The sequence below is a fragment of the Macrotis lagotis genome, chromosome 5 (genome assembly GCF_037893015.1).
Source record: "Macrotis lagotis isolate mMagLag1 chromosome 5, bilby.v1.9.chrom.fasta, whole genome shotgun sequence".
Lineage (NCBI taxonomy): Eukaryota > Metazoa > Chordata > Mammalia > Peramelemorphia > Peramelidae > Macrotis > Macrotis lagotis.
In genome coordinates this window covers 2029788-2044145 of record NC_133662.1, presented here as the reverse complement: position 1 = coordinate 2044145, position 14358 = coordinate 2029788, and the positions used below count along the sequence as shown (strand labels likewise).

Genomic DNA, 14358 nt, shown 5'->3' with positions numbered 1-14358 from the left:
ACATGTTAAGTCATCTACCCAATGAAGTCTTTAAGATTGACTGAGCTGGGGCAACAAGGTGTGCAGTGGATAGAGCACCAGTCCTGGAGTCAGGAGTACCTGAGTTCAAATCCGGCCTCAGACACTTAATAATTACCTAGTTGTGTGACCTTTGGCAAGTCATTTAACCCCATTGCCTTGCAAAACAAAACAAAAAGATTGAATATAAATTTTTTCCATATAATGATTTTCAGTATATTAAAGGATAACTTTAAAACCAAAACTTTTTTTTCCCGTCTTTCACATTTTTATTGATGACATATTGCTGTTAGTTGTTGCTGTTCTCCTTAATCCTGGACTCGATTTTGCACACAAATGTTGGTTTGATTTGGTGATTTTATTTCTCTGCTATAAATCAAAGAGCAGGGTATTGTTTTTGTGACCACTCAATCTCCTTTTTAATTTAATTTTAGCTTAAGGCTCCTTATGTGCGTTATGGTTAAGGTAGATGGAGTTCTGGATTTAAGGTAGATCACATGTACAAATTGCCCATATGAGTACTTTTACGTTGGAGACAGTTGCAGTAATATTCAGCTTTGCACAGCTTCTTCCCTTGTTCATGTTCAGAATTCTTGGCAATAAAAAGTATGTTTGAATTCTTCCAATATCCTGAGGAAGGCAAATATTTGTTAGTTTATAAAGTTCTTCGGTGATATTCTCTCAAATTTTAGATACCATTAAGAAGGGTTTGCCTGGTGCTGCTATGAATCTTTATTTCTAAAGCCATTTTCATTCATTCATTCCTTTGTGGGCTTGCCACAGACTACATCAGCATCAGCATCATCACCAGCACCAGCACAACCTGCCTGGAAACCTTTGTTTTTGGTTTCCATCACTTAGTCTTCCGGAGAAGTAACCATAGGGATAACTCCCCCCCCCCCCCACTTTTGCTCAATAAAGAGCACCTGTTTCTCTTCTAGCTAACTAGGTTGTGCAGGTGGAGTGATTAGACAATAGCCCTTTATTTTTCTTTACACCTGACTTGCTGTTACAGAACTACTTCCATAACTATTAAGATTTCTAAATTCTGTAATAACAGTTATAGTTAGATTCATATATGTAATTTAAAATAGTGTTAAGTCGAAAGGGGGTGAATGAAGAATTTTAAGTCTAGGCTGCCGCTCAGGAACTGTAATAAATCACTTTTAACTTCTTTGTCCCAATATTTTTGGACATAGCTAATGTGGGAATTTGTTTTTCTTGACTATGTATATTTGTTACAAGGGGAGAGGAAGAGGAAGTATATAAAAGGGAGAGAAAATAAATACTTACTGATTTTTTAAAAAATCAACATAGGGGTGGCTAGGTGGCACAGTAAATAGAGCACTGGTCCTGGAGTCAGGAAGACCTGAGTTCAAATCCAACCTCAGACACTTAATAATTACCTAGCTATGTGACCTTGTGCAAGTCACTTAACTCCATTGCCTTGCAAAAACCAAAAAAAAAAAGCAACATAAATAAAAACAAAAATAAAGGGATTGTACTACATTTCTGAGGATCCTTCAAACTTTGAAATTTTATTTTAAATCTGTTTTTAGGATTAGAGGATTATTCTAATAATAATTAGAAATTAAAATCTATCATAATAAGATAATAATTTTTCTTTAATAATATCTTAAATAAAACCCTTAATTATTAACCCTTAAATAAAAACCCAAATGTTTTTCTATCCTTTCTGAGGGAAGAAGGTCTGATAAGGAATGTTGAACTATGAATTTGAATCCAAGATAATTTTTTGTTGTTGTTCATTTGATTTTAGTCATGTCTGACTTTCTGATTCCATTTTGGGAATTTCTTGGCAAAGATGCTGGAGTGGTTTGCCATTTCCTTCCCCAGCTCATCTTATAGATGAAGAAACTGAAGCAAAAAGAGTTAAATGACTTGCCAAAGATCACACAACTATTGTCTGAGACTAGATTTAAACTTAGGAAGATGAATCTTCCTGATTCCAAACCCACTTCTCTATCCATTCCACATCTAGCTCTCTATAAATAGTATAGATAAGATATAGTTTGGGGTTGGAATGGAGTAAAGTAATTTGGCTGTGTTTGCTAACACTCTTAGGTCCTGACAATTTTGATCAGTTAACATTTGATAGTCTACATTAAGAGAAAAGAAAAATAGAAATTGCATGTGTGTGTGTGTGTGTGTGTGTAAAATGTACACAATATTTTTTCATTTTATTTTTTAACCTTACCATTCATTCCATGTATACCCTAAGATTGAACCCTCCTTTTTAATGTTTACATTGATCAAGGGCATAACCCCCTGTCTCAAGAAAGTCTTTTAATAGCAGAGACAATAATGTGCATTTCATATGGATTATTTTTTTTCTGATCAGTGTGCTTACTTTTAATAGCCAATAAACAGAATTATTAAAAAAGCAAAAACTTTTGCTAGGATGCCATAGTAGGACTTAGAAACCACATGACTGGGGGCGGCTAGGTGTTGTAGTGGATAAAGCACCGGCCTTGGAGTCAGGAGTACCTGGGTTCAAATCCGGTCTCAGACTTAATGATTACCTAGCTGTGTGGCCTTGGGCAAGCCACTTAACCCCATTTGCCTTGCAAAAAAAAAAAAGAAAGAAAGAAACCACAAGACTTCCTCATATAAATCTAAGGTATACTCTTTCACAAATATACACAACCTAAATGGACTTATAGCTTATACTGGTCATGAGGGACTGCTGAACTCCCTGGACTTGCTTCTTACTGGGCATCTGTCATTTCCCTTACCACCTGTAGCTTAAGGCTTAGCAGCAGTTCTCATCTCCATTATTACTGCAGTCTTTTGGAACAAACATGGTCTATTATCCCCTTGTTCTTGCAGCAGAAACTTTTTTTTCCTTTGGGGCCTCTGAGTCATCTTCCAGATGTGGGATGGAAGAGTAGTGTCCTCCCAACAATCTAAGGCACTGAGGTTTAGCATTAACTTCCAGAAACTTTCTGGTCCAGGACTAGACCCCCTATTTGAACTTTCAAAGAGCAGGATTAAAAAAGATAGAGAAAGAGAAGGTTGACAAGTTACAATGTAAGGTGTGACAGATAGCCAAAGTATTTTGCCAACTGGCAATTTCAAGGTGCTAGAAATTTGAGACAAAAACAAGTAAGGCTGTTTGAAACCTAAAAGTCCTCCAAGTAAATCTTCTCACCTCCCAGCTTTTGTAAGTGTTCAGGCTGCCTTTTCTGAAGAGCAAACAGATAAAAGTAGTATCGGTAAAGGAGTTAAGGAAACAGAAGAGGAGTTGAGATCATTGAATTATGAATTATTTTGTTTATGCCTTTATATCTATAACATCTTGCAACTATTTTTTATGTGGTACAAGCACTTGATGCTTGTTGAAATGAATTAAAGGATTTGGGTAAAAAAAATCTTAGTTGCTGAAATTTGAAAGTTTTCATTGAAATGAGTTAGAGACTATATAATGTAGTGCATCCAAGGGCAGGTCTTGAAGTCACAAAGACCCTACAGTGGAAAGAAGGTCAATATTTAAATCATTGGACCAAAGTTTGGGTAGGAATTTGGAATAAGTAGCAGTTCTGCTTACTTCCTGAGAGCGGCCATGGACACAGCTTCAGTTCTTGTGAGCCCCAGTTCAAGTTCTGCCTCTGACACATGATGTAATAACAAACTTATGTTGAAGGGATTCTATTTTGGAGAACTTAATGACTTTTTTTTCCTTACAGGTGATTGGCCTATTAGATGTTTTCACACCTGCAAAGTCTCTGGAGGAATTCAATGATGTGTGAGTAAATGCTTTGAATTTGTTAGCTTTTGCTGGCTACAGACAGGTCAACATTTCTTTTCCAATGAGTCCCTTACCATTTAGCAGCATTTAAAACTTCAAAAAACTTTTCAGGTTATGCCTAACTCTTTGAGAAAAGAAAATACTGACAGATATTACCAACACTTTCCTTTTAACTTAATAACTGGAATTCACCGTATTTTTAAAAATAAAATGAAGTAATTCATAAATTTTAAGTGAAAAAGACTTGAGAAGAAAGGATATCTTTTCTGATCAGTCCCTACAGCAACCCCTTGTCTTATCAGATGTCCTTTTCACTGAAAACTGCGTGTGTGTGTGTGTGTGTGTGTGTGTTTTGGTTAGCACATTCTTTTAAAAAAAATTTTTTTGGTTTATTTCATATTATTACAATAATCTTGTTGTGAGAGTAAACATAAACAGCCCCCCCACCAAAAGATAGAGAAAACCTCAGGAATAGTGAGAGAGGAAAAAAAGTGTACTTCAGTCTGTGTTCAGATTCCAATGACTCTGTCCCTGGGATGAGTTGCCTTCTTTACCATAAGTCCCCAGAGAAGTTGCTTCAATATTTTTCCCACAGTTGCTATTACTAACTGTATTTCCCTCTACTCTATTCCTCCCCTCTCTCATTTGTTCTGTTCTCTCTCTCTCTCCTTTCACCCTGTCCCTGTTCAGAAGTGTGTATCTGAGTACCCTTTCCCACGATCTTCCCTCTCTTCTATTACCTTCTCCCCCCTTCTGTCTCCCCATTCCCCCTTTCCTATCTCTTTCCTCTCATTTTTCTCTAGGGTAAAAAAGATTTCTATACCCTATTGAGTGTAAATGTTATTTCCTCTCTGAGCCATTTCTGATAAGAATGAAGGCTCACGGAGAGGCTAGGGATGCAGTGGATAGAGCACCGGCCTTGGAGTCAGGAGTACCTGGGTTCAAATCCGACCTCAGACATTTAATAATTACCTAGCTGTGTGGCCTTGGGCAAGCCACTTAACCCCACTGCCTTGAAAAATCTTAAAAAAAAAAATGAAGGCACACTCATTCCCCCTCATCTTCCCCCATTCCACTCCATTGCAAAAGCTTTTTCTTGACTCTTTTATGTGAAATATCTTAGCTCCTTCTTCTTCTCCTTTCCCTTCTGCCTAGTACTTTCCCTTCACACCCATTTACTTCATCTTTTTACTATATTATGCCATTATATTCAAATCCTTCCTGTGCCTTGTCTATAAATGCTCCTTCTCACTTCTCTTATAAATGAAAAGGTTCATATGAGTTGTCAGTGTCTTCTTTCCATACAGGAATACTAACAATTCAACATCATTAAGTTCCTCATAAATAGTCCTTCTCTTTCACCCCTTCTGTGCTTCACCTGAGTCCTGTACTTGAAGATCAAACTTTGTTCAACTATGGTTGTTTCAATAAGTTTGAAAGTCCCCTGTTCAGTTTTGCTGGGTAGTTGATTCTTGGTTGTAAACCAAGATCTTTTGCCTTCTGGAATATCATATTCCAAGCCCTATGAGCCCTTAATGTAGATACTGCCAGATCCTGTGTAATCCTGACTATAGAGTAGTTGAATTGTTTGCTCCTGGCAACTTTTAGTATTTTCTCTTTGACTTGGGAGTTTTGGAATTTGGCTATAATATTCCTGGGAGGTTCTTTTGGGGGATCTTTTTCAGGAGGTGACCTGTGAATTCTCTCAATTTCTATTATGGATTTCAAGGCAAGTTTGCTACATTATTTCTTGAAAAATGAAGTCTAGGCTCTTTTCCTGGTCATGACTTTCATGTAGCTCAATAATTTTAAAATTATCTCTCTTGGATCTATTTTGAGGTCAGTTATTTTTCCAGTGAGATATTTCACATTTTCTTTTAATTTTTTGGTTCTTTTGGTATAATTTTATTTCTCCCTGATTTCTCGCAAAGTCATTGACTTCCTTTAGCTCCATTCTAAATTTGAAGGAGTTATTTTCTTCAGAGAGCATTTTAATCTCTTTTTCTAGCTGGCCAATTCTGCTTCCCCCGCCACTTTTTTGCGAGGCAAATGGGGTTAAGTGACTTGCCCAAGGTCACACACAGCTAGGTATTGTTATGTGTCTGAGGTCGGATTTGAACTCAGGTCCTCCTGACTCCAGGGCCAATGCTCTATCCACTGCGCCACCTAGCTGCCCCCAATTCTACTTTTTAAGTTATTCTCCTCATTTACCTTTTGGGTTGCTTTTTCCATTTGTCCTAAATTGGTTTTAACTTGTTATTTTCTTTAGTTTTTTTTTTTTAATTTCTTTCACCAAACTGTTGACTTGATTTTCATGATCTATCTGCATTACTCTCATTTCTCCTCCCAATTTTTTCCTCTACCTCCCTTGTTTTTCAAAGTCTTTTTTTGAGCTCATCCATAGCCTGAGCCCAATTTCTGTTTTTATCGGAGGTTTTAGATACAGAAGCTTCAATTTTATCATTTTCTGAATATGTATTTTGGTCCTCCATGGGACCAAAGTAATTTTCTATGGTTAGATTCTTTTTTTTCCTGTGATTTCTTATTTCCTCAGCCTATGACAGATTTACCATACTTTCAAGGCTTTGTGGGGGTTTGGGGACATCTTACTGAGACCTTAATTTGTCCAAAGTCTTATGAGAGGTGACTGTTCTTTTGCCTGTGCTCTGGTATGTGGATGACCACAGGCCCTCCCCTCTGCCCTGGAGCTGTGAGGAGGGTCCCTGCTTGACTATGGTAGTATGGGTGCTCAAACTGTGACCTGGATCTGATTGTGGGCAAACAGCTGAGTCCTGCTCCAGGGAGAGCAGAGAGACCTCTGCAGTCTTCCCCCACCCCTTAACAGCTATGGGCTGGGAGCTCCAGAAGTGCTAGGTGTCTTCCCCAATTCCTGCTGCAGTTTCTCACTGCAGGGCTGCTCTGAGGCTGGTGCTCTGCTCTGTGCTCATTTTGGTGTGGCAGAGTTCTCTCACCATCCCTTCAAGCTATCCCAGGTGATCCCTGGGCTAGAAGGTCTAGAAACCACCCCTTCTGCCACAGACCCAGGTTCCCCAAGGCTATTTCTGGAAGGCTGAAGCTGGTTTGCTCCAGTCTGCCTGTGCTGTGGCTGTGTTACCAGCCTCCGGTCCTGGTGAAACAGACCTTTCCTGAGAAACTTCTAAATTGTCTTGGACTGGGAAATTGTATCACTCAGTCTTTCTGTGGGTTCTACCACTCTAAATTTTGGCTAGAGTCATAATTTGATGGCTTTTGGAGTTTTCTGCAGAACGAGTTTCTGGAAATTTCTGCCTTCATGCAACCATCTTAGTTCCTTCCCTTGAAAACTGCTTTTTAAATATAATCCACTGAGTTCTGATCCCACATCCATTTCTGTCTTTCTTTACCATCATTTTTTTTTTATTTTGCAAGGCAGTGGGGTTAAATGACTTGCCCAAGTTCACACAGCTAGGTTATTAAGTGTCTGAGGTAGGATTTGAATTTGGGTCCTCCTGACTCCAGGACCAGTGCTCTATCTACTGTGCCATCTAGCCTCCCCTGCCATCAATATTTGAAGGGGGAAGAAGTATAGAGCCATGGAGTCCTGGCCAAGGGTCAGTTCCATAGGTCCTGGCTCCTCCTTTTGGAGGGTTGGGTCTGAATAGGAAGACTGAAGAGGTTTCATTACCAGTGACAAGGACTAAGTATAGCTTGTCCCTTTTGCAACCATACTTGACACCTGAAAGTATATGGTTCTGTGAAGTTTCTGAATTGACTTTATGTGCTGTCCTGCATTACTTATACAATAAGTGACCAACTTGGGATATTCTTTAAAAAAAAATAGAGTAGTCTGTCTAGTTGGCTTTTTTGTTTTTGTTATTGTGGGCTTTTTTTTTGCAAGGCTATAGGGTTAAGTGACTTGCCCAAGGTCACACTTAATAATTAAGTGCCTGAGGCTTTATTTGAACTCCTGACTCCCTGGCTAGTGCTCTATCCATTGTACCATATAACTGCCCCAGCCTTTTTAAATCCAGAAGTAGCAAATAGTATGTACTATGACTCTAAGTCGGAAAATTGAGTTAATTTGTTGTTGTGTTCAGTTATTCAGTAGTGTCTGACTCTTTGTGACCACATGGATATAGCACCCCAGCCCTTCTATCCTCCACTGTCTTTCAAAGTCTGTCTAGGTTTGCGTTCATTGTTTTCACTACACTATCTGTCCATTTCAGTCTTGGCCATTCTCTTTTCCTTTTGACTTCAATCTTTCCCAACTCAGGGTCTTTTCCACTGAATTTGAACTTCTTATATAGTCAAAATATTTAAGCTTCAAAAATTGTAAAACTCAAAATAAATAAAATCTTTCTTTAAAAAGAAATTTAAGCTTCAGCTTCAGTATTTGACCTTCCAGTGAATAACCTGAATTAGTTTTTAAAGTATTGAGAGATTTTATCTCCTTACTGTTCAAGGCTCATTGAAAAGTCTTCTCTAGCACCACAATTCAAAAGCATCAATTCTGTAGCACCCAGCTTCACTTATAGTCAGTCCAACTTTCACAGCAGCCATTTATTGCAATCGGAAAAACCATAAGTTTAATTTTATGGGCTTTTGTTGGCAAGGTGATATTTCTACTTTTTTGGTGCACTGTTCAGATTTACCATGTTTCCTTCCAGAGAACAGATGTCTTTTAATTTCATATCTATAGTTGTCATCTGCAGTTATCTTTGATCCCAAAAATATAAAGTCTGACACTGCTTCCATTTCTTCCTCCCCTATTTGCCAGGAAATGATGGGATCAGTTGCCAAGATCTAAGTATTTTTGAGTTTAAGCTTCAAGGCAGATTTTTATAGGCTCCTCTTTCATCTTCAGTAAGAGCCTTCTTAATTCCTCTTCACTTCCTGCTATCTGAGTGTTATCATCTGCATATCTGAGATTGCTACTGTTTCTCCCAGGAACCTTATTTCTGATTTTTGTTTCGTCCACCCTGGCATTTTGCATGATGTACTTTATGTATAAATTAAATATGGTGACAATATATAAACCAATCAGTTGTTCCATGGATTGGTTCCAGCTGTTGTTTCTTGGCCCACATAGAGTTTACCCAGGAGACAACTAAAATGATCTGCTACTCCTCTCTCTTTGAGGATTTGCCACATTTTGTTGTGATCCACACAGTCAAAGGCAGAAGTAGATGTCTTTTTGAAACTCTTGCTTTCCTCCTTAATCCAGTGAATGTTGGCAATTTGTTCTCCTATACATCTGGTAATTTTTGGTTCACATACTGCTGAAGCCTATCTTTTGCAGAATCTTAAGCATAACCTTACTAATGTATGAATATTTGGTATTTTCAACCTTCCTTATTGTCCTTCTAATCTGGTGACCAGTATTGAGTTTTCCAAACTGGCATATTGAATGCTAGTTTTGCTCATTTAAAAAAACCTTATCTCTCGTTGCTATTCCCTGGAATTCTGCATTTAGTTGGATATTCCCTTTGTCTTTTCCATTTATTTTCCTTTTCTCAGCCATTTGTAAAGCCTCATCAGACAGCCATTTTGCTTTCTTGCTCTTCTTTTGCTTTGGAATGTTTTTTTGTTGCTGCCTCCTGTACAAGATTACAAATCTCTGTCCATGATTCTTCGGGAGGCATTCTACCAGATCTAATCCCTTAAATCTATTCCTTGCCTTCATTTTATTCATAAAGGATTTTATTTAAGTCATACTTATATGGTCTGATGATTTTCCTTACTTTCTTCAATTTAAGTTTGAATTTTATAATAAAAATCTCATGATCTGAACCACAGTCTGTTTTAACTGACTTTATAGAGCTTCTCACCTTTGGCCGTAAAGTACATCTTCAATGATTTCTGTATTGACCATCTGGTATCCATGTGCAAAGTTGCATTTTGGTTGAAAAAGAGTGTTTGCTATGACCAGTGAGTTTTCTTCATATCTCTGACCTGCTTTATTTTGTACTCCAAGGACAAACTTGCCTGTTAACCCAGTAATCCTTTGATTTCCTACTTTAGTACACCAATTCCCAGTGATAAATGTGACACCTTTTTTGGTGTTAGTTCTACATGTAGGTCTTCATAGTATTGACCAGTTTTGGCCTCTTCAGTATCAATGGTTAGAGCATAGACTGGTGTTACTATGATATTGAACCATTTGCCTTGGTTTCACACAGATATCATTCTGTTATTTTAAAAATTATACCCTTTTATTGACTATAAAGCCTACTCCATTTCTTCTAAGAGATTGCTGTCCACAGTGGCATATGTACATGTAATTAAATTCACCCATTCTTGTCCATTTAAGTTCATTGACACTCAAGATGTCGATTTTAATCTTTTCATCGTCTGACCACATCCAGCTTACCTGGTGATAGATCTTGCATTCCAGATTACTTTGTATTATTGTTCTTCACAGTATTAGACTTTCCTTTTATCGCTAGACATTAGATCAGCTGAGCTTCCTTTTAGCTTTGACCCAACCTCTTCATTAGTAGGCTGTATTTGAACTCAGGTCCTCCACTCTTCCTTGGTGGCATATTGGAAACCCTCAGATTTAGGGAAGGTCCTTCAGGGGTTATCAAGGGATTGTTATTAACCTCAGATTCCTTTTCTTGAAAATTAAGGGTTTGGTCTACTGAATTTAATCTTTATGAGTCTTTGTGTAGTGTCAACTCTGAAAAATACCCTGTGGAGTTTTAGGGTAATATGGTCAAGCATTGTCTGCATCTTTTTGGTACTGACAGTATTGGAAAAACTCAGTGATGAACAAAGAAACTATTAAGGGATCAGTAACTTTCAAATTTTGGATTTGAATACTGTCTCTGACTCTTAAAGGTTTGGTGACCATAGGTAAATCTTCTGATGTGATTAGTACTTTTTATAAATTGGCTTGGTTTATTAGATTTTTATTATTTTATTAGAAAGAATGCTTTAAGTTCTCTTAGTCTCCCCTTCATTTGTGAGTTGAATTACATTAGGGAAGAACGTCAAACTTGGCTAGGCCATTCCTGCATAACCTAGATAAAATGTAATTGGGAAATATTTAACAAAAAATAGAACTACAGTACAATATAGATAATAATAATTTGTTGTTCTTAATATGCAGTCCACGGGGATTTATATGAACACTTGGTCTAGATGCTCTTAATATCTTTAAATTTTGAATTCTGGAGAACTGGTCTGAGACATGCCACTCTATGACTGGGTGAAGCATTTATGTCTGCATCACAGATCACTGTGGCCTTTGTTTCTTATGCAGGTGTAGTTCTAATATTTGTTGCAGTGAAATCTTTAGCTCTTTTGCTAAGTATCATTAGAACAGTTACTATAGTGGACAAAGAATTGGCCTTGAATCCAGTCGTACCTCTGCCTGACATATGTATCTCTTAATCTGTCAGTGCACTTGATAGATCTTTAAAGCCGTAAGATGTAGAAAAGGTGCCAACCTGAAACAATGAAAGATGCTTTCTTATACCAGTGAAATCTTAGGTCCAGTCCCCTATCCTGTCACATATCTAGAAGTTATCATTTTTTTTATCCTTTTGTTTTGCAATATCTTAAAGACTCCTTATGTGGGATTTAAAAAACAAATCCATTGTCAGTCTTTTAATCAAAATTCTCTTTCAAATAGAAGTAAATAAACTTAAGAATAAAGTGAATCATTTGCCTTCTCAATGAGTGAGAAAGGGATGAGGGAGGGAGAAAATTCAGACTCAAAATAAAATTTTTTTTCCTAAAATAAATAGCAAATTTTTGGGAGAGGATGAATAAAAATAATGGGAGAAATGGTGGTGTTTGTTATTGACTTTGGTTTTTTCTTTTGTCACTTTATCTTTATGCATCTATAAATTCACAGTCACTTCTGTTGATAAAAGGAACCCAATTTTTACACATTGCACTATAAATTGATATTTGACCTGTGGGAATTAATTGAGTGATTCTGTGTATCTGAATATATAAACATTTTTTTTCACTCAGCATTTTCCATGCTGTTTTGGATTTTATATTATCTCTCTAATAGCATAGTATTATTGAGTGGGGCAAGCCCATCGTGTCTTGACTGTGGTAAACTTGTTGGACTTGAATGTGATATGTCCATAGTCTTATTGCAAAGGCAAAATTCATAACAAGGACCACATCTATTAAGAGACCTCTGTGAAAAATGTTTAGTGGCTCTATGGATCACTTCCTCTTTAGATAATAAAACATGTCTTTCATCTTTATGTCTATATTCTTTGGTAAATAAATGCAGGAATGCCATAATTGTACAGTTCTGTTTTGCTTATTTTTAAATGAGAAGTAAAATTTTAAACAATGTGATTGTTTTAAAATCATTTCTTCATCTGTATAACCTATGTCAAAGTGCTTGCCTTCTCTATTAAGGGGATAGGAGAGCATTTGGAACTCATTATTTTTATGTATTTATTTATTTAGGATTTTGCAAGGCAAATGGGGTTAAATGGCTTGCCCAAGGCCACACAGCTAGGTAATTATTGACTGTCTGAGGTCGGATTTGAACTCAGGTACTCCTGACTCCAGGGCCAGTGCTCTATCCACTGCGCTACCTAGCCGCCCCCAGAACTCATTATTTAAAAAAAAAATTCCAAAAATATTTTGCATATAATTGGGAAATAAAATAATTAAATTAAAAAAATTTTTCTTCATTTTTACATCCTGCAGCTTAGGGACTTTTAAGTGATATGAGGTAAAAATGAGATGATAGATTTGAAACTATATATAGGGGCGGCTAGGTGGCGTAGTGGATAGAGCACTGGCCTTGGAGTCAGGAGTAATTGGGTTCAAATACGGTCTCAGACACTTAATAATTACCTAGCTGTGTGACCTTGGGCAAGCCACTTAACCCCATTTGCCTTGCAAAAACCTAAAAAAACCAAAACCAAACTTTATATAGATTAGGGGTGGCTAGGTGGCACAGTGGATAGAGCACTGGCCCTGGAGTCAGGAGTACCTGAGTTCAAATCCTGCCTCAGACACTTAATAATTACCTAGCTGTGTGGCCTTGGGCAATCCATTTAACCCCATTTGCCTTGCAAAAACCTAACCCCCCCCCCCCCAACAATATATAGATTATAAAAACCATACATAAAACTATAAAACTTTGTATTTCATCATTATACTCATTTATTAGAAACTAAATCTTACATTCTGATGATAAATTAATATGAATACAAAACTTCTATTTCTCCCCACCCAGTTTTTTTGGTGACTGGTTAGGCAAGAATGAAATAACTGGGGAAATAAGTACTACATGGAGCCAGGTTGAAAAGTGACTTCTACCATGAAGGCTAAGTATAGAGTGGTGGTGATTATATGAAGTTTTTAATGGTAGATTGATCATAATTGTCAGGTTAGCTTGTTCTACATCTAGCTGAGTATAATATTACAACAAGAAACATTTGCGACTTTGGTGATAAGACCCTTCTTGGGGATTCCAGACCATTGTAATTTCTCTCTTGTAATTTCTAGATATTTGGTGACACATCTCATGGGGGCAGATCTGAACAATATTGTGAAATGTCAAAAGCTCACTGATGACCATGTACAGTTTCTTATCTACCAGATTCTCCGTGGCCTAAAGGTAATGTTTCAGCACTAGTGATCTTTAAGGTGGCACTGAAATAATCTTAGGGATGCCATAATAAACCTATAGATAATAGAATTGATATAGCATTCCATGAGGATGCTCCCTTTCGGTTCTAGAATTTGGAACATTTTAGTATCCTGATGAGTTCCAAGCTAAACTAGGTTACAATTTTTAAAATATATATCATGATAATCAACTATTTTAGACTTGATCATTTTTGCAGTACAGTAATCAGAGACAGTACTAAAAGACTTGTGATGAAGAATACCATCCACATCCAGAGTAGTAACTATGGAATACAGACCAGGGTGTACTATCTTCAGTTTTTTAAAAAAGTTGTCTTATGAATTATGTATTTTTTCTAATTTTTCTCTTTTGTTCATATGTCATTCTTCTTTCACAACATGATTAATATGAATCTATGTTTAGTATTGTTATAGATATGAACCTGTATTGCACTATTTTCTGTCAGGAAAGGAAAGGAGGTAGAAAAATATATTTTTTTAAATTTTATTGAAAACTACGGTTACATTAGCTGGAAAAATAAAGAAAGAAATTGAAAAGGAAGAAAAGAAGGGAAATATACACACACACACACACGTATGTATGTATGTATGTATTTATGTAATGAAAATGCCTAAATCATGTGACTGTAGAATTCAGAGATATTCATAATGTTGTAATAGAAAATTATTTACATTTTCTGTTGTTATTTTTAGGCCCAGTGTCAGTAATTGCAAGTCTGCTTTCATGAAGATGTGATGCAAATAAAATCTGAATTATAGACTGTATAGCTTATTATGTACTGATATTATAGAATGTGATGGAGGAGTTGTTTTTAGTAGTTGATTGACATGTTTTTCTTTTCACCTACAGTATATTCATTCAGCTGACATTATACATAGAGTAAGTATTTTAACTGACTCTTTTTTTTCCTTTGATTAAACATAATGGGAGTGGAGGAATATTTAGATTTAGCCAG

The 14358-nt window shown here is 36.7% G+C and overlaps 1 protein-coding gene across 2 annotated transcripts in view; it reads left to right on the top strand.

Annotated features, from left to right (window-relative positions):
- MAPK14 (mitogen-activated protein kinase 14) overlaps nt 1-14358 on the top strand; it is a 91030-nt gene that overhangs the window by 46929 nt on the left and 29743 nt on the right. For both annotated transcript variants that reach the window (XM_074236428.1, XM_074236427.1), the window contains exons 3-5: nt 3726-3784; nt 13259-13370; nt 14253-14282. In XM_074236428.1, coding sequence (XP_074092529.1) covers nt 3726-3784; nt 13259-13370; nt 14253-14282 — 201 coding nt within the window. The remainder of the gene's footprint in view (nt 1-3725; nt 3785-13258; nt 13371-14252; nt 14283-14358) is intronic.